Source organism: Pagrus pagrus (genome assembly GCF_965226575.1).
Source record: "Pagrus pagrus genome assembly, chromosome: 17".
NCBI classification, from domain to species: Eukaryota; Metazoa; Chordata; class Actinopteri; order Spariformes; family Sparidae; genus Pagrus; species Pagrus pagrus.
Genome location: NC_140201.1, coordinates 27,814,337 through 27,834,783, shown reverse-complemented (window position 1 = coordinate 27,834,783; position 20,447 = coordinate 27,814,337). Strand labels below are relative to the sequence as shown.

Genomic DNA, 20,447 nt, shown 5'->3' with positions numbered 1-20,447 from the left:
GAAGCGATGAATGGGCCCATGACCGACGCACGTCGGGCTGCGGCACTGTCGGAGGGCGCGCGCATCCTACATGTCACCCAAAACACAACAGTAAAATTTGCATGACTTCCTGTGTCCAGTGGGTAGCACCATGGATATGACACAGTATTGATGCATAGTCGTATTCAGGGCGAAACCCTGTACATGTGTGAGCAATTTGGTGTAGATGGGAATTTGTATGTTGAAGTTATAAGGACTCCCTGCTTATGGCAAAGCATCGAAATGGACGGCACCGCCACGCCCACCTAGAATAACGGAGGCGAAAGCTTTTGATAACTTTTCATGTTCATGGTCTGAGGATGATCCTGAGTGAATGTGAAGTCTGTGGTGTTAAATCTGTAGAATGAGTTTGTTAAAGTACGAGGCAGCAAAAGTGTGAAAACGGCAGCGAAATCTGAACTTCGAATCAAAATGGCCAACTTCCTGTTGGTCTGAGGGTTTGGGTGTTGATTCTTGTTTGGTGCGTCTGGTCATGATACATACTGAATTTGGTTCATGTATGTGCATGTAGGAGGCGGGGCTTCAAGTTTGAAATATTCCAGGGGGCGCTATGGAGCCATCTTTTCACTTAACGCAGTATTGATGCATAGACGTATTCAGGCTGAACCCCTCTACATGTGTGACTAATGTAGATGGGAATTTGTATGTTGAAGTTATTAGGACTTACTTCTTATGGCGAAGCATCAAAATGGACGGCACCGCCACGCCCACCAGGTATAACAGTATAACTTTTCATGTTCATGGTCTGGGGATGATCCTGAGTGAATGTGAAGTCTGTGGTGTTAAATCTGTAGGAGGAGTTTGTTAAAATACGAGGCCGGAAATCGTCAAAATGGCCGCTTTGAATCAAAATGGCCGCTTTGAATCAAAATGGCGGATTTCCTGAGGGTCTGGGTCCAAGGGTTTTTTTTTGTGCGTCTGGTCATGATACATATGCGTTCCGAATTTTGTTAATGTATGTGTACATAGAGAGCCGCCTGGCCACACCCACACCCAGTGACATTGAATTATCAATTTTTTTTGCCACATGTGACGCATGTCCCGAGTTTGGTGAGTTTTTCACGAGGTCCTGGCTGCGGGCCTCCACTGTGAGGTCGCTACCGCCACAGGCTCGACTCTCAGGCCACCTCCACTGTCAGGACAGGAAATGCACGGGATACATTTCAAAATAAAATCACGAATGCACTTCCAGTTGAATAGTTTTCCTCACAAATGCATTAATTAGTAAACAATATGACGTAAAATCTATCAATTCCTCGTCTATAGTATATATCGTTATATGGTATTTATATAGTAAACTGTTTTGTAAACTGTTTTTGTGTTTTTGTAAATTGTTCTGTTTCCTTTTGTGTTGCGCATGAGCCCCAACGTGGGCATTTTGATTTATTCTGTCCAAATCTAGGACAAAAAGCCAGACTAATATACACTGCACTGTGTGATTTTACAACTTAAGTCAGTCATTACGAAAAACAAACGGTGGGTGATATGACTCGGGGCTCAATAGTCTATTTGTAGCCTACTACAAAGCTGAGGATCTTGAAAAGAGAAGGTCAAATAGTTGATAAATGAAAACAATGGAGGGCAGGAATAACATTGCTCAGTGCACAAATTGTCTTTTAAGTTATTACTCATATTCATAAGCCAACATCTTATAAGATGTCATTGGCCTACATACATTTTATTGTGTACTATACAGTATATACAGTACTTTGCTGCCTTTTCATTATAATTTAACTTTGACTTTATTGCACTGCTCTTTTTTTCTATATATTTTTTTCAATTTGTTTTTCTGTTGTATTATTCTGTATTTTTATTCTTAACCACCATAAATTTCATGTTTGGTTCTATGTCTATGCTAATTATGTTCTTGTACTGCTAGAACACCCAAGTACCACTAAGTACTACCCTTACTCTTGATATCTACAGTATAATCCAAGTGAATTATTAAGTGATCAATGAGAAAAACATAAAAAACACCCCAAGTCACAACATGATTAAATGTTCTGTAGCCCTTTATTCTCGAACACAAACTCACTCATCTGTGTGACATTCACAATAGGTCAAATAATTTCTTCTGTCCATTATTTCTTTGCAGAATTTCCACATGTCCTCACTTGTAAAATGTGAACTTAAAGGGCTCCAGGATTGCTTCCTTTTCATGCTCATCCACCTCTTCTTTCCACACCCTCCCATATTGCAGAGCACCCTCAGCCTGTTTCTCCTCCCCCATGCACAGAACATCAGGCAGGTCCACTTTTGCAGAGAACAGTTGTCTGTTGGCCTCAACCCACTCTCAACCGAGTCCTATGGAAAAGACAGAAAGAAAGATGTCTGTACCATAGCTGCTGCACCAACAGTATCTGACCAATAGACACTGTGAAAAAGCTTACCCCTTCCACTGGTGTGTCCACATCGGCAGGTCTGACTGAGACCTCAGCCTGCTCTCTTCTTCCTGAAAATATATAGATAAGCAAAATGATCAGTTGTAATATTCAAAGCACATCTCCAAAAAGAAGAAAAAGAAAAGATCCCATCAGTGCCCTCCTCTAATATGTTTATATACTGTAGTAGCTATACAACAGAGGTGGAAAAATAAAAAAGTATAATGTGCCATGTAGTTCTGCCACATTTTGATTCCACTTGTGCACTTAAACAGGTGATATCACTAATTAGCTAGTCGACCTCTGGCAAAACATCATGGTGTGTTGCATTGTGTTGGTAGCTTGGCTGTCTCACATATCACGTTTGTGAGTTCAGAAAGACATGTTTTCAACTTTTTGACGATGCCCAGCTAATGCAAGGAGAGTTTACAAACATGTTTTATAACGCTACATACAAACAAATGCGAACAGTTACTTTACGTTCTGCACTAAAAAGTTAATAATCCCTGAGAATTTACGGTGTTGATGCTAACTGCCATTGGTGAAAGTTAACTTTGACGTTATCTAACTTAGCTTCAAAACAACAACCCAAGCCGACATGTCACATTCGGTAACTTGCATCATTAATGACTTATATAACGTTACTATTTTACGGCTCCTATATTGACGAAGTACACAAGAAACCATGCATTTACTTTCTGTGGATAATAAAAATCAGCAACTCACCGCTACTCGGGACACATGCTCACTCGCTGGTGTCTCTCGAATGAAAAGGCAGTGGAGGTGTCCTGACAGTGGAGGCCTGCAGCCAGGTGCCTCTCGAGTTTTTGGGTATGTTCAGGCCGCCAAATATGTGATCGTTTGCATGGAAGAAAAATAATAATCCAAGCAAATACAATAGGGCCTCGCACTGGTCAGTGCTCAGGCCTTAATAATCCTTACAGATACAATAGGGCCTCGCACTGTTAGTGCTTGGGCCCTAATAAGAAGAATCCTTACAGATACAATAGGGCCTCGCACTGTTAGTGCCTGGGCCCTAATAAGAAGAATCCTTACAGATACAATAGGGCCTCGCACTGTTAGTGCTTGGGCCCTAATAAGAAGAATCCTTACAGATACAATAGGACCTCGCACTGTTAGTGCTTGGGCCCTAAAAAGGGTACACACACATTCAGGATGTTGTATTTGGTAAAAACTCAGAGAGACTTATATTTTTAAACCTAGAAACACAAGGAAGAAATTCAACATAAAGCAATATGTATTCTCCCATGTAATACACAGTGGTGAAACAACCACTGGACTAGCACATGACCCACTGTAAGTTGTTCAGTTCAGTGCTCTCACACTGCTTCATCTACGGAACAACACATTTTGACAACGTACACACAAGAGCAAGAACTGGTGGTCAATCAGCAGCAGGAGGATTCAGAACTGAACATTTGTATTTATCTACAGGGGCATCTGAGAAACAAGTTGGTGTGCCTTACAACATCATGGGGAATTTGTATGTAGTACTCATTTATGTCATTATGTGTATGTCTGTGTCTTCAATGTTTGTTGTTCCATTACTTAGGTCTGTCAACTCTGGACGGTCAGCTGTGTGTTCATTCCGCCTGACTGACATCAAATCAGTTTTCTCTGGTAATTACAAAGTTCTGAATCGGGACACATTACAGTGGAGCACACGGGTTCAAGAGAAGGTCGCAAACCCAGGAGAGGTAAATAGTCTCTTCTAATTGATATGAAAATAAAAAGGGACTGGGAATGGACTGCTCATTTGGTCCTTGAAAAGAGGAGAGACTTGAAGATGGAGATGCTGATATACTAGCTTTAACAAGCTGAGCCCAGGTCCCAACTTATTAGAGGAAGTTGCAGAGTTTTTCAATGGCATAACCATTAAAATTACCTAATACCTGAGTTTATTACCACTTGGGCCTTATTGTCATACTTCTGTCCACCTCTACCAGTAAAGTAGTAGCAGTAGTAACAGTAGCTGAGACGTGGGAGCATAGTGGCACGACTAAAAAGAGCTTCACTCTGTGCAGTCAGGGAAATTAACATTATGGAAATGCTGAAATTCTGATAATAAATCACTAATGGTCAACACAACTATGAACATAAGATCCAAGTTGTATTGAATTGGAATGATTTAATAAAAATGCTTTAATTATTTCCTGTAATGTAGAAAAACGTGCAGTTTGTGAAAATTGTAACATACTTTAGAAAGTGTGTCTTTTTGTGTGGCAGTGTGGCCTGCACAACGCATCAGACAACGCCCTGCGCTTTGTCAAAGAAAACTTCCTGGCTGACGACAGTGTTCGGCCAGTTGGAAGAAGTCTGACCATGGTGTCTGCTGAACACAACTACAGCCATCTGACTGTCCAGAGAGTCCAGGCTGCCAACAACAGAGACTACACTGTCCTGTTTCTGCTCACAGGTAAGCACACCACTATGACACACTGTCCTTTTTTATGAGGTGTGGAAGTAATAAAAATGAACTGAAAACAAATGAAGGTGATGAAAAATCATGTGAAATAGAAAAATATAGAGGTAATATGGATTTGAAATGAAAACTGTAGTGATAAATTATCAAATGATTTGTTTGATTTAAAGCTGATTAGATTTAAATAGTTTTGATATGATCAAAACAGATCCCGTCATATTCATTAATTCATTAATTCATTTATCATTTGAAGAAAGTGGAAGTAACAAAAAATAACTGACAACTAGAACTACCGCGTGGTGGTTATATGCCTCTGCTTTAAAGAAGGTAAAGCTCCTAAGAAGCTGCAACCAATTTGTAAGGTTGCAGTGACCTTTGACCTCCAAAATCTAATCAGCTCACCCTCGAGTCCAAGGGTAGGTTTGTGCAAAATTTGACAAAAATCCCTCAATGCATTCTTGAAATATTGTCCTCTCAAGATTTGAGGTCACAGTTTATCCTTGAGTCGAAGTTGACATTTGTGCCAAATTTGAAGAAACTCCCGCAAGACGTTCTTGAGATACGGCTTTTACAATACACATCACAGTGACTTTGACCTTTGACCTCAAAAATCTAATCAGTTCATCCTTGAGTCCAAGTGGACCTATGTACCAAATTTTAAAAAATTCCCTTAAGGCTTCTAGAGATGTCTCAAAACGTGAGGTTGCAGTGACCTTTGACTTGTGTGTATAGGTATTTGTGCCAAATATAATGAAAATCACTCACGGCGTCCTTGAGATATCATATTCACAAGATGTGACCTTTGACCTCCAAAATGTTATCAGTTTATCCTTGAGTCGAAGTTGACATCTGTGCCAAATTTGAAGAAACTCCCTCAAAGCGTTCTTGAGATACCGTGTTCACAAGAATGGCTGGACAGATGGATGGATGGACGCTGGTGGAGGCATAAAAAATGGAAATGATGAAAATGCAAACTGATTTTTGAAGAATTGAAGAGACTAATAAACTGTCACCTGATCTGATTGATGTGATTGACATTTTATATCAAACAGTGTTGCATTGATAATCAACTGGAAACTGTCTACCTCCTACCATTCATCATGACCCAAGTGATATTTATCGTTTACAGCAAGCAGTCATTGTTACTTCCACCCAAAATGCCTGAAACCGTGCCAACTGACTAACTAACCTGAGTTTTTGGCTGGCAACGTCAAATCAAAAAAAGGCCAGGCCTGATACTCAATAAGTTATTGGGCATGCTTTTTGATTCACATTTTGGGTGGAAACAACAACAACAACAATAATCACTTGAGGTAAACATTAAAGGTGCAATTTATAAGAATTTTATTTTGAAACATTTAAAAAAGATTACTAAAATTATCAACAGAATGTGAAAAACAACAGTTTTGATGTCAAACACGTCTATGTATTGTGTTGAAGTTAGCATGCTAACCAGCTAGCCTTGGGCCTGAAAACCTCTTTCTTCAAATGGTCCAAGGTTAGCAGGTTAACAGGAGCTACAGTCAAGGATGTAATACCAGAATGTATTTAACAGCAGTTAGCGGTTACTCTGGTGACAGAGAGGGAGTATGAATTCAGCAGGCGGCCAATTCTTACCTATTTTCAACTTTAATTGTCTGTTGGTTTGGTGTTGAGAATGCTGAATTGTAGACAGTAGACAGTAACACAGCCCAGTTGACTATCAGAACAACACCGAGTTTTATTAAATCAGTTGACAAGAAATAACTCTATTTCTCAATTCACATACATTTCATCAAGTCCATTATTAATTTATTGTAAGCATTATCATCACTTCTATTTGTGTTACTTCCACCCTTCCCTCCGCCACTTTCTTTAAAGGTCCCATATTATGAAAAACAAGTTTTCTCTGGTCTCTACATATATAAACTGGTCCTGAGCCTACCAACTCCCAGAATGAGGAAAGCAAACGAGTCCTGCATCGTCTCTGCAGCCCAGCCACTGGTAAAACGGGGCTCCTACAGGCTGTTCAGATTCAGCTCCTGTCGTTACGTAACGAAAGGAGTGATTTGCATAGGCCGGGCTCCTCTGCGCGAAAACACCCCCCCCTCTCCCCGGTGATATCCGAGAGGGGGGCGTTAATCCCGGAGGTGAAGTTCGGTGTGTCCAGCGGTAAGCTAGCAGTGTTTCGCAATGTCATCGCTCGGAGTTAGACACGCAAATTGCTCTGTTGTTGGTTGTAAAAATCAACATAAGTGCCTATATTCTGTCCCAGCTACAGAAGAACAGAAGAGACAGTGGTTGCGATTCATTTTTAACGACAACGTGCCGGCTACGGTTCCTGTGAGTCTGTTTGTGTGTGCTAACCACTCCACATCGGACTGCTTCAGTAACGAGGGTCAGTACAAAGCTGGCTTTGCCTCGACACTGACCCTCGTTAAAGGATCAGTCCCAACCATACGGGACCCAGCAACTGCACCCGAGCCACAGGTAAGCGTCGCCACATTTTGATAGTATTTACAGTTGCCAACGAGTATGGTGAAGTCAGCTTGAAATTGGCTAACTAGTTAGCCTCACTTCGGTCCGCTATGCAATGGCGTTTGAAGCGAGTTAAATGTTAATAATATTACGAGGGAGCTTGGTTGTCACAGTAAAAAGTCTGGAAACGTGCAGACTGGAGACAGAGACTATGCGAACAGTGTCCAAGAGTTTGGAGACTGTGTTGGAGACAAACACAGCTTTCGCTAGCTGTTTTTAGACGTTACCTGTTGCAGGTCAGTGGGGGATGGGAGCCGGGTGGTTGTGTTGGGGAGTAGGGAGTCTGGACAACACACAAATTCCTGAGTGTTGGCTTATGCTGCATTCCAGTTACATGGGAGACCACTCGCCCGAGTTGCAAAGTGGGAAATCTCGCAGCTGTCTTGCGACATTTCACCTAGGCACACCCCCTTTTGGTCGGAATATCCGCTGTCTGACTCGGTGCTCTTGAGAGTACACCAAGTAGAGCGAGGATAGACAAACGACTAGACAAACAAAGATGGCTGCGCCCGTAATTGATGTTTTCTTTGTATTTGTACCACGTTGGTCGTATAAATGTCGATTTTAAATGCTCTTACACACTTCATTACATTGCTGCTTTAATCCGGTCACCAATTTATGCATTGCACAGTCTTGCTGTGACTAGCCAATGACTAGCCTGCTACTGCCCTGATGGCGTCCAATTTCTTCCGACTCGTCGTGTAGCGATGACAAACGGGAACGCTATTTGTGCTACAAGCCAGGAAATGACGTCACATTCTCGCGTAGGAGCAACTCGGGCGAGTGGTCTCCCATGTAACTGGAATGCAGCATTATTAAGCTTATACAACCAGTTTGAACGACAGCATCTCGGCGAGGCCATAGCAATACATCCACTAGGGATGGGCATTTCGAGTAATTTTCTAACCGAGTACCCGAACCTGGTCCTAATCGAGTAACCGAGTAATAAAATATATGACTCATAAATGCGCTCTGTCCATCAGACAGCGCATTGCTGACACACAGCGTCGTCAGACAAAATATCAGGTGGTTAATAAGAGTAGATTGGAGTTTAAGATGCACATATGAGTTTATGACTGGGAAAAAAAAAAAGTTCCCCCTCTGGACGGAGCGCATTTATACCCCGGGATTTATTTATTTTTTTTTCAGTAATTAGCGGTGCTTATGCTTTCGTGTTTCTTGAACCTTAAGTGGTTTCGCATCGAACTCGTTGAGTGGTTGTAAGCCAGTTTAAGGTTACAAATGCGGTTACATGCTGCTATTCCGACATGCCGCTATTTAGACAGTGACCTGTAATTGTCGGAATAGCGGCATTAAAGTTATTTTTCAAGCGTCCCACTATTTCGACATTGTTTTTTGCCATTTTCGGAGACTTGTCGGAATAGCGGCATGTCTAAAGAGAGACATGTCGGAATAGCGGGCGGACCCCGAAATATATTGCATACATGTTAAATTACGCATTATTTATTAGGATTTACGGGAGATTTCCTGATAGTAGTGATCACACACGGCAACAGAGCAACCATCTTGATGTAAATAAACGATCTTTGGCAGATCATGTTTTCCCATTGGATTTTAGCCCGTCATGTGACGGCACACGGGTCCCTATTGGACAGGCTTGACTGCTCGGCTTCTGGGTAAGCTAACGTTACAAACACACCGGTGGGGTCGGTGTAAAGGCTGAAATAGACGAGAAACAGAGCGACTATACACCCGGCATCGCTGACAATGAAATAATCCTAGGTTAACCGGTTAATAATTCGTAACCGATTAGCAGATTGTCTACTCGGGTACCCGAGTATCCGAGTAACCGTGCACATCCCTAACATCCACCGTAAACATTAGCACATGCTACCGCTAGCGTAAGCGGCATCCTCTCCCTGAGAGGGGCGTGTAGCAGGCAAGGCAGGCGCTGACAGACGGAGCTCATTAGCATTAAAGGTGCAGGCACAGAAACAGCCTGAAATTCAGGACCACGGATGGGTTTGGGGCAATACATTTCGTATACAGTGTTGTTGGACCTCTGACAGCTGTATGAAATTGATGAAAAACAGTGTAATATGGGACCTTTAATTGATAAATGCAATTTTTGTGCTGTGAATGATGAATGTAAGATGGGGAAAAAGATAAAAAATGGCTCTGTTTTCATCGTATCAAAACTGTTTCAATCAAATCAGTTTTTAATTAATCAAATTTATCACTCCATTTTTTATTTCACCACAGTAATTCTTCTGATACTTTTCAGCATTGACACAATTGAAAAGCAGTGCCAAACAGAGGGTCAGTTAAAGAAAAAGTTCTTTGGTGACACTAATCCCGGGTGCCAACCATCAAACTGTTCTGAATGTAGAAATGTTCTGTGCTGCTGGTTCACCTTGTGTGTGAAGCATCCATGTTTTACAGATTATTGTTATCCATATTTGAAGTATTTTAGTCACACACAAGCTCATTGATTTTGCTGATATTGATCTTCAGGGCCCAGTATTTCAAAACTTGTAATCTGGATCAGAGTAATCCGGATAATGAAATCCTCCTTTTCTCAGTCATGGATCACGGTGATCCTGCTGACTTTATCTGAGTATTTCAAAACACTGGCAGGGTGGATCACCGTGATCCCGACCTGGCCGGATACGGATTTCCAGATCTCAAGTCTCCGCCTCCGCGATCTGAAAACATGGCGGACTACTCCGCAAAAGCAGTAGCTGAGAGCGCGACTTTCACGTCAAAAGTCTGAGTTTACCGTCGTCTAATGTGCAGCGGTTAAAAGACCATACGGACGCCAACCAACATATCATGCAAGCCAACTATTTGAATCGTCACCTTATTAAAACCAGGCCGTAGCGATCTCTAATTGAGCCGCGGCCGTGCTAACAGGAGCTAGCCCGGCTCCATTGACTTGTGTGTTAAGCAGCTAGCGGGCTGTCGTTAGCGTCACGTCATTGGCAACACAGCAGACTTATAAACAGGCTCCATGTGCACAGACCTGCTGCAGTACTTAGAAAACATGACGCTACACAGTATGAGTATTAACTACACAGTTTGCTCAGAAGTGTCAGAGTGCTACAGTAATGCTGGTGATGTTGTCATGTTGTTGTGTACATAAACACAATGTAGGATTGTGGATTAAGATACTCACACACCTACTTTCAGAGTCCACTCACAGCCATGGACACTCGGCTACAACAGGGCGAGTGCTGGAAATCCTTGGAAATGCTTTAATTGCATTGATACATTTAAGGTTTTCAAGTAATTGGAGTTTGAATAAAGTGCTTGAAACTGCTCAAAATTGTAATAGCATTGCTTTCATAGTATATACCTTGGTCAGTGATTTAAATAAAATTAAAAAATTTAATATGTTTTAAATTTCTTACAATTACTTTAATTATTTGTTAAAAGTACAACACTGACACTTTAGATTTAGTGTAATGAACATCTTGAGTAACAATATCTGGGAGAAGTGGAGCTGAAACTTTGTCAATCCAAGTCAAATCCACCTCTGAGGTGGGATTCAAATGATCCTGAAATTTTGGTATCAAGTTGATCCAGATATCTGCCTTGTGTTTTGAAATACCCAAATCCAGCCTTTTATCTGGATTCAAGGGAGGATTGGATTACCAGAGCTGGATCCTGATCTTCAGGATCAGGATTCTCTGGATCTGTGTTGAAATACCCAGTTTTCAGATCAGATCTAGATTTAATCCAATCCGACCAGGATAATCCTGTCAGATCACTTTTGAAATACTGGGCCCTGGATCAGGATTCTCTGGATCTGTGTTGAAATACCCAGTTTTCAGATCAGATCTAGATTTAATCCAATCCGACCAGGATAATCCTGTCAGATCACTTTTGAAATACTGGGCCCAGGTGATTGACATCACACCATGTGATGAAGCTCTCAATCAGTGCTCTGTACTCTGTAAAAAATAGTCTCTAAAAGAAGACGGCATGTTTCTCACTGCAAATTATTCACTGGAATCAAACATGTCAATAAACTTCCATTTCAACAAAAATATACCTTTTATTAAATTCCTTTAAATCTCCACTACAAATATTATACTCTGCACAGATATGGATATAAACTGAAATTTGACTGCTTGGCAGAGGGATACAGCCACTGACATGTTCTCTGTTCATGCCCCAGTAAGAAAGTGGAATTTGGTTTTGACCGAGCAGGTTTATCTGCAAATAATCCAGTTTTTAGGAATAATCTGGAAATACTCTCACAAAGAGATCCACAGTCCAGCAGTATTACTCTTGCCCTATTGTGGTATATTGTTGGGTTGGGTCAGGTTTGGGCTAGAGTCATATCTTAAATCAGAGCTTTGTGAGACCTCTTCACTGGAACTGGTAGGATCATAAATCCCAGTGTCAAGTTATAACTTGTCTCTAATCTGTTGGAATGAACTCATCTGAATGCTTAGGGATTTGGGCTGAATGACTGGATTGGACTGAGAAACCTGCACTCCAGCACACATTCTTAACCGAACTGTTCGTATAGACGACAGCCGTTTTGTTGTTATAAAGGTGTGCTGTGGAGTTGTATAAAACTAACTAACTGACACCTTAGACAACAAGTTACCATCATTACAACTAAACCTGATGTTTCTGTCTCTACGCTGCAGTTACAGTATTAACTGTGTTCCCTGTGACCTGTGTTTTCTCACCAACTGTGTTTCAGAGTCTGGTTACATCCACAAAACAGTGCTGCTGCAGAGTGGGGCCCACATCATAGAGGAGGTGCAGGTTTTTGAGCAGCCTCAGCCTGTCAAGAGCCTGAAACTCTCCACATCCAAGGTACACAATGAGAGGGACGTTAACCTTTTCATTCAGTTTAAATCAGATATTAGGGCCCATGTCCTCTGGAAAGCACTGGCAGTGCACGTGGGGGGACTGGATTGAGCGCTTGTGCAGTGAGAGAAAACAACGCTGTATGTTGGTTTTGATTGACATTAGCTAACACTATGGTAACAGAGTGTTGAATGCATAGCTGGCAACAAGCTTACAACATGTAGGATGATAAAGGCACAACACTCATCAGCAACACTCAGTGTCCAGACCTTCTGCTTCTCTGTCTCTGTTATGAGAGTTTGTGTCTGATAAAGCTCAGGATAGACAGACATGAGCCTGAACAAACAGGTGATTAGTCCCACCCCGTATAATATGTGATTTGTTGCCTGAAAAAGAAGTACAGTGACGGCCCCAGTGCCTTTCTGAAAAGAGATTTTCAGGTAGAAGTCGCACAAAAAAAGCTGGATGAAACACTTTTTCTCGACACTCTCACCTCATTGGGAATAACTGAAAAAAGACGCTGGTGTTCATAAAAAGATCTTATGTGGGCACAGGGCCTTAGGGTAGCCACCTTCATGATACAAATCCAAAGCTAATGATCATCCAAAACATTGCGCACCAGCCTGTAGCCCAGTGAAATATCAGTGGATTCAGTCAATACAATGATACTATACCCTAACCCTAACCGTATATTAGTGATGGTATTAAAAATTAACAACAGGTCTTCTCTATCCTTTAGAATATCAGATGTAGATCAGCTTTGTAGGTCCATCCATCCATTTCCTGACCTATTTATCAGATTCAGTGTGGTGGTGATCTAGAGCTTTCCCTGCACATCTGGGGCCACAGGCTCTGTAGAACAAAGTGAAGCATGATCTAAAAAATACAGTCAACAGTAGGCCTTATCTACAGTGTAGAAAAGTCACAGATGAAAGAGACAAATACCAGACATGTGTATGTGTTGAGAAAAGATACCCTACTGTAGAAGTATGTAAGCTTAAGGTGGAAACTGTTAGGAATAGGGAGGAGGACTCTAAAGACGTGCAGAGTTTCTTAAGCAGAGGAGAAAATATTCAAAAGAATAAAAAGGGGAAAAGAACTATTGTCCAAACACTGACAGTGAGTTAATGACACTACAGTTGAATATATTCATCTCTTATACAGACTAAATACTATAATGAGGCCTGTCAGTTTGACTGTCCACTCTTTGCCCATTATCACTATGAATGATTATTTTTTTGATCAACCAATCACAGCCTGTAAATTAATGCATCACACCCAGCAACAGGATCAACCATGTCTCCTCACTAAGATAAATGTTGCTGTCCCTTCCTTGCTCAGAGGTGCTTTAAGAGGTTTCCTAAATCACTCCTAAGCTAGGATGCCTTGCTAGAAGTTTTTAGGTTAAGTTGGAAGCTCTATGAAGATTCTCAGAATGTTTGTGAATAGACCGAGTCACTGTGACATCGCAGGAACAACAGCAATTACTTCCAGGTAGAAAACTAGTGGTTGATTTGCATTGTGGAGATATGTCAAATCAGCAAACTTTTTAATTGTATTGTCATTTTCAGCTGGAGTTTTAACATTTAAAGATATATAGTTAAATGTGTTGGTCCAAACTTTCTGATGTCTCTACTGTGATAGATAGATTTACTTTATTAATCCACAAGGGAAATTTTGCTTTCGCAGTAGCAAGTCACATAAAATCACACAACTCACAACAACACACAATATTAAAAACAGACACAAGAGTATATACATACATACACCTATTATACTGTGAGATTATATCTAAAATGTGCAAAATATGAGCATTCAGGTCTGGTTGTACCATCTCCTACATGCTTATCTGATGCACTGTGTTACTCTGCGAGTGTCTCTGATATCTACAACAGAGACTAACTGATAGTTTTGTGTAAACTTAAGCTGTCATTTCCTGTAGTTTGTGGCCCAACAGGGATTATAGGTCTCCAACATAATGTTAGTGAAGGTGTTACTATGAATAAGATATGACAGCATGAAACATGCCTTTTAGATGAATTGTAGCATATACTGTTTGTGTGTGACACTGGTTCATCTAATTAGTACTGTTCTAATTGTTTGGGCAATCGTGATGTGGTCCTATCCTCCTGCAGGGGATGATCTATGTTGGCACATCAGAGGGGGTGCTGAGGGTTCCAACAGCCAACTGCTCTTTTTACTGGACCTGTCCTCAGTGTGTTCTGGCCCAAGACCCCTTCTGTGGTTGGGACCCTGCCAGCAGGGCCTGTGTGGAGGTCTCTAACAACCACACCAGTCTGTGAGTACCCTACAATGGTGACATTATTAAGTTGTGAACATCTCTTACTGCATAGACACTACCTAGTTAAGTCAATAGTAATTTCTTCTGCCATTCAGAGCCAGTTTGTATTTAGAAACAACAGATTTATGTTCCAAAGGGGAAAAAAATGGAAGAATTTATGATGCGTCTGTCCAGCCAATCCAGTGTGTAATTTGTTTTACTGGTTGCAACTTTCATGAGGGTGGGGGTTCTCTAATATGAGCCAGTGGACAAGAGTACAGAGCTCAAATGCATGAGAGTAGAGTTGTATGCTGTTTTTCTCCCTGAAGTATTTTTGTTCACTTTGTCTGGATCTATTTGTTAACCTAACAACAAATCATTTCACCATCACTGCCTGTAGCAACATGAAAATATCATTACACTACATGTACTTGTTAATAGCCTAGACCTGATAATGTGATTGATGTGCTGTTTGTTGACTAACCAATGACCATGTATAAATCAGATTATCATACTGAGCCATGAGATGAGCCAACCTCCTTACTGAGCCCTTATCTACGTATATCTGCTGAGCTGAGACTCCCATCATTAAAGATGACTGTCACCAGCAGTACATCTCTAAAAGTTGTTCCAGCTGACTGTAGTTTCCCCTCCTCAGAGGCCAGGATGTAGACAGAGGGAATGTTGAAGAGGCATGCAACAGTGTTTCATTGACACACAGAGCCAGATTTGCTCCAAACAAATTGCCTGCAGGTAAGTGTCTCTTATATCAACAGCTCCGCTTTGCTTAAGCTGGTTACATATCTTCTCCTCCAAGCCTGCCACCATCATTGTTGTTGTTTGCTTAAGCTTGATTTATGCTTCTGCGTCGCGGCGACGGCGTAGCTACGTCGTCGACGCAGACCCCTACGCCGACCCTGCGCCGCAGCCTGACGTGCGCCTCCAAAAAATCCTGACTACGCGTCGCATCGACGCCACTCTGGAATAGGGATGGGTCAATACCACTTTTTCATGTCCAATACCGAAGACAACATTGAGTATCTGCCGAGACCAATATCAATCTGATACAGCCTTTCCCCCCCTCTTCAACAACAAAGCTATAGATAATACATCTGTATGAAAGCACTTTGCTTATCCTAGCCATTTAAAACATGCTTAAACTGTAGAACAAATATTGTACTCCTCTAAAGGAATTAATACATAGACGGCATCATGAATCAGTTTTGCAGTAGTGCTGCTTCTTGTTATTTTGACTTCTTTACACATAGAACTTTTCAAAATAAATTTCAGTGCAACAAGGTGCAAATGATGAAGTGTAAAATATGAGATATGACTCAACACAGTGTAGCCTATACCTCAATGACATAGCAAACCACAGGTTGCAGTTCTCTCCTGTGTGTGTGAGCTACGGAACTTGCAGCACTGCTCTTTGCAAAGTAAAATTTGAATGTATCCACTGTGCTGTCAGACTTAGTAATGACATTGGACACACGTCTGCGCTCGTGACACATGCTTCTCTCTTGACAGCATGTCGTGCATAGTTTAAGCATGTATGGGAACGTTGTATCGGATTATACATTTTTCTCCTCTCAGATCCAGTGATTTTGGTCAATACTGGACCGATACCGATACTGAATATTGGATCGGCGCATCCCTACTGTGGAACCAGATTTCTTGGCTGGGAGAAAAGAACTGGTTCCAGAGTAGGCACTGGCTCTGAACCAGTACCCGCCTTGGATGAAAAGGGTTAAATTTAGGGTTATCAGAACGATCACAATACAGCTTAAATTAGACTTGTTAATAATAGAGACAGAGACCAGAGACGAGGGTTATTAACCCTTCCCCTCTCTCTGCATAGCTATGGGGATATGGTTTGAATCCAGACAGTGACAATAAACTGAAGTTGAACTGAAGCAGTGTGCAACCTCCCATTGGTTGATTCTGCTGCCAATAGAACTGCTGCCTGAGCTTCTTAAATGGCAGGTTGAAATGCCTCGCCTCTGTTTTTGTTGTCCTCTGTGTGCTCCTATTTCTCTCTCGGCAGTCTAGCTGAGCAAATCAGAGTGATGTGATGGTGTTTACTCGAAACAGCCCCTGCTGCAATACTAGCTAAGCGGCTCACTGTTCACTTGTTTCTATTTCATTGTTATTAAGTTTATTAAACGTGTCGAGTGTCTAAACAACTTCACACTCAACACTGCACATAAATGGGTTCTCAACAACACACTCAAAGTGTGAAGTGATGAAGAAAAAATCTGACACCTGATTGGCTGCAGAATGTTGTACTGTAGCTATGTGTCTGCACGACCGCCATATCGGAGAGCTCATTGTTTTCTGTTTATGATATCTTTAATATTTCTCATCTAAACAACTACACCTTGGCACTGCACTTCCTTGGGTCCTGAGAAATACAAAAGCCAAGTGTGAAGTCAGTCAGATGAATGGTTCTCAAGATATGTGAAGGATAGGCCAGGTAGTCAGGCAAGACAGGTAGGCAGAGATGCCTTGCTTTATAGTTAATGTCCTTCAAACAGGCTTACGTAACATTTGCCAGCTTCAGTTTGCTGTTGGCAGTGTTCATGTGCTATCTGATGACGCTGTGTAGAGGGCTAGAGAAGAGCTTGGTGTATTGGGGGCTTTGGTGAGCTGTAATCTGTATATCAGCATCTTGTCCTGCAGGTGAGCTCGTGTCCGTGTCTCTCAATGAAGTGGTGCGGCTGCAGTGTCCTGCGGCGTCGCGGCTGTCCCAGCAGCTATGGGAGCGTCCCAACAGCCGGCTGTCTCCAGACCTGTACCTGCACCTGGAGGATGGCAGTCTGAGCTTTGTGGCAACCCCCACCACATTGGGCCACTACCTCTGCCTGTCTACTGAGAATGGCTACCAACAGACCATGGCCATCTATCACGTCAGACAGAAGAGCAGCCCCTTGGCTCAAACTCCAACCAGCTACACATGGCCTCCGATACACCACATACCTACCACACAGGCTGTGGCCAAGCCAGGGCCTGGATCTGGGCTTCATACCTCTGTGGGGACCTGGCCCAAAAGAACAGAAACAAGACAAGGAAAGACTGAGCCAACACTGTCCAGTAGGGATAGTCACGTCACCACTAGACAGCAGGGCAGGAACTTGACCCTGTGGACAGAGGAGTCTGAGCAGAAAGAGTCAGGGTTTCGGGACGGGGAGCCCCTGCTGTCGGACCGAGGCCCCTGCTACCTAAAGGAGCTGGTGGTTGTGTCAGTCCTGCTGGTGCTCTGCCTCAGTCTGCTAATCACCATGCTTATGTACATCATCAGACAGCGCTGCCACAGCCGAACGGCTCCACAGACAGGAACTCCAACCAGAGACTCTGACAGGAGGACCCCTGTAGAGCAGGAGGCCCTCAGGGGGAACCAGCTTCTTAGCAAACGCAACGGACAAGCCCTGCACAGTGGACAGGCCAGCGGCTTAGTTTGTAATGGGGCACTCACAGGCTCCAATGGGCATTTGCCCAACACCCCCATCTGAACAGTCCCAGACATTTGAAGAGATGTTACCTATGAGACCAGAGGTAAAGGGAAACCATCCCAGGTACCAGAGTCACCATGGCAACTGTCAGTCAGCCCAGTGGGAGGTTTTGTTTGCACAGACAGTCCCATGATACAAACCCTATAGACTCCTGACATCCTGATTGGTGAGATTTGAACAGGATGAAAGACAATCTTATGTGGTACTTAAATGAAGACACATGACTGTTGAGAGGGTAATTTTCTGTTGTTGCCTCTGAATGTTTTATGTGTTGTCTCTCACTAGACCAGGGCTCCTGACTAACTTTTTACACTGGTTGCACTGGTGCACCAGCAAATAATTTAGGTGCACCCAAAAACACATCTAATTCAAATTCTTAACACATTGTGTAAATGACTACAAACAGTAAAAAAAAAAGGTGTTGATAAATGTTTTTCTTCATTTAAATCATAGCACACGCAACAAGAAATTGCGATAATCACAAAAAATTTGAGTTGCACTACACATTTTTGGGCGCATGTGCAACCAAAACAATCGTATCTTGGAGCCCTGTAGATGGTCACATTTGAGACAAAAAGGTACAACCTGATCCAGTACAGCGAGCTAATATTTTTTATAGAATAGTCAGTGTATGATGCAAAGACAGTGACTGTAACAGTTTGGCATCCCTGGGATAATGACATTTTCAAGAGCTCATCCAAATTTTTTTTAAAAGAGTCTGGGGCCATGTTCATCACACATCATAGATTTAGAACATATTTTAAAGGAAACGCAACGGCTGCCAGGGTTATGTTCAGTGACAAGGTCCAATAAGTATGTTGTTAACAAAGAGAAGTCAGAAGTAGGTCGTATTCAGGGCTTCAGAGTTTCACACACAGCAATGGGACAAGGACTACATGGTACATTCAAGTCCAGCTCATAAACTCTGAAATCTGCTTTGTACTGTATTGCTTTGTATGGCAAAGTGCATGGGCACCAATCTGTCATTACTTTCTTGTTAATTTACAAAAGCATTTTTAATTTTTAGATGCTAAAGTCATAACAGTATCCATTCATTTCTCCATTGGCAGAAGTTAACCACATATCACTGAAAATATTTCAATCAGTTCTTTATAATGCACCAGGTAAGAAGGTTCCTAGTATGGCGTACTGTTAACATGTGGTACAGGAGCTTTCTGTTGCTCTAACAGCCTTCAAATCTTCGTATTAAAGCAACACCTGCAGACTGCTGAACAACCCAAATCACTGCAGCTGCATTTCTACTTCATGTTGCTCTAACATGTACGCTGCAAGGGCTGCACACAGTTTGTTCTGAATGAAACTGTCATTAAAAAAAATTGCATTCCATCTGACCATGTCATGTCAATCAACACCAGTCTGAACTGAGTCAGGAAGGTTCATAAGTAAGTGGAGGAGGTCAACCTTCCTAGGTAAAAAAGCTCACTGAATGCTTTAACCTTGAGTTCTCAAAAATAGGTATTTCAAAACCAAAGCAGGGCTCTGGGGGTTCTCATCATAAATTTGAGTTTCAGAGACAATTCTCAGGAAAAAATAATGTGCCTCTCTGGTGTGAACAGAAATAATCAACACAGCAGATTTTACAAAATGCATGCCACTTTTCTTTAAAACTGTCTGTCCTTTGGGACATCTGAAATTTGCTTGAATAATTCTTTCTCTTCTTTTCTTCTGTCTGTCTTTCACTCACTGAGAGGACGAAGCCCACAACAGTGGAGTGCCAGAAACAGGTTATGATAACGAAAAGGGGAAAAAGATGCAAACATTTGTCAGAAATTGGGACAAATACAGGAGAACTGTGAGCCCGGGATGAAAATGGGAGAGGGCAATGAAAACAGAAAATCGGGGATTGGCAAGTATGGCTTTAACTTGACTGTGTGAAGTCAGGAGTGAATAAACATCACTGTTAAAAAATGTTTTACTCTTCAATGGTTAATATAGAGGCTCTGGTTAATGTTTGTCATCATAGTTACTCCTGCCTTTGTAATTTCTTCTGCACTATCCTCAGTTCTCTATCATATTGGGCTCACTGACAACATGTATTTTGGATGCTGTATTTTTAAATCACATCACTATATCTTTGGGATTGCCCATCAAACCCAGTGTTCAGTCAGAATAACAGCTTGAATGAATAAAAGTCATCTCATATCAACAGAAAAATGCATTCCATGTGTTATTCATTTCTATCCTTGTTGCACAAACCACACAATTTGTTTCTGGCTGTGCATTAATGGTTTTACCGACTGATCATTTCCTTCAGATTTCAGACATTTATGTTAAAAACCTAACGGTACTGACAGTTATTGACTGCAATGATGGAAAAATCTGAAAGAATGGAAAGTATTTAAGTCTTCTTTAAAGTGTTGACACATGTTGACTACCAGTATTTTACTTGTTTCTACTTAACCCTTTAGTGTAGTAGATATGTAAAAGATAGAAATACTGGTACAGTTCTCTTAAGGCATGCTGATGCT

The 20,447-nt window shown here is 41.8% G+C and overlaps 1 protein-coding gene across 3 annotated transcripts in view; it reads left to right on the top strand.

The window, feature by feature from the left end:
- Positions 1–20,127, top strand: part of sema4ab (sema domain, immunoglobulin domain (Ig), transmembrane domain (TM) and short cytoplasmic domain, (semaphorin) 4Ab) — a 38,424-nt gene extending 18,297 nt beyond the window's left edge. For all 3 annotated transcript variants that reach the window (XM_084380026.1, XM_084380028.1, XM_084380027.1), the window contains exons 10-15: positions 3,994–4,138; positions 4,668–4,857; positions 12,059–12,174; positions 14,304–14,467; positions 15,108–15,202; positions 17,129–20,127. In XM_084380026.1, the coding sequence (XP_084236152.1) occupies positions 3,994–4,138; positions 4,668–4,857; positions 12,059–12,174; positions 14,304–14,467; positions 15,108–15,202; positions 17,129–17,958 (1,540 nt within the window). In that variant the 3' untranslated portion in view covers positions 17,959–20,127. The remainder of the gene's footprint in view (positions 1–3,993; positions 4,139–4,667; positions 4,858–12,058; positions 12,175–14,303; positions 14,468–15,107; positions 15,203–17,128) is intronic.
- The last annotated feature ends 320 nt before the right edge of the window (positions 20,128–20,447 follow it).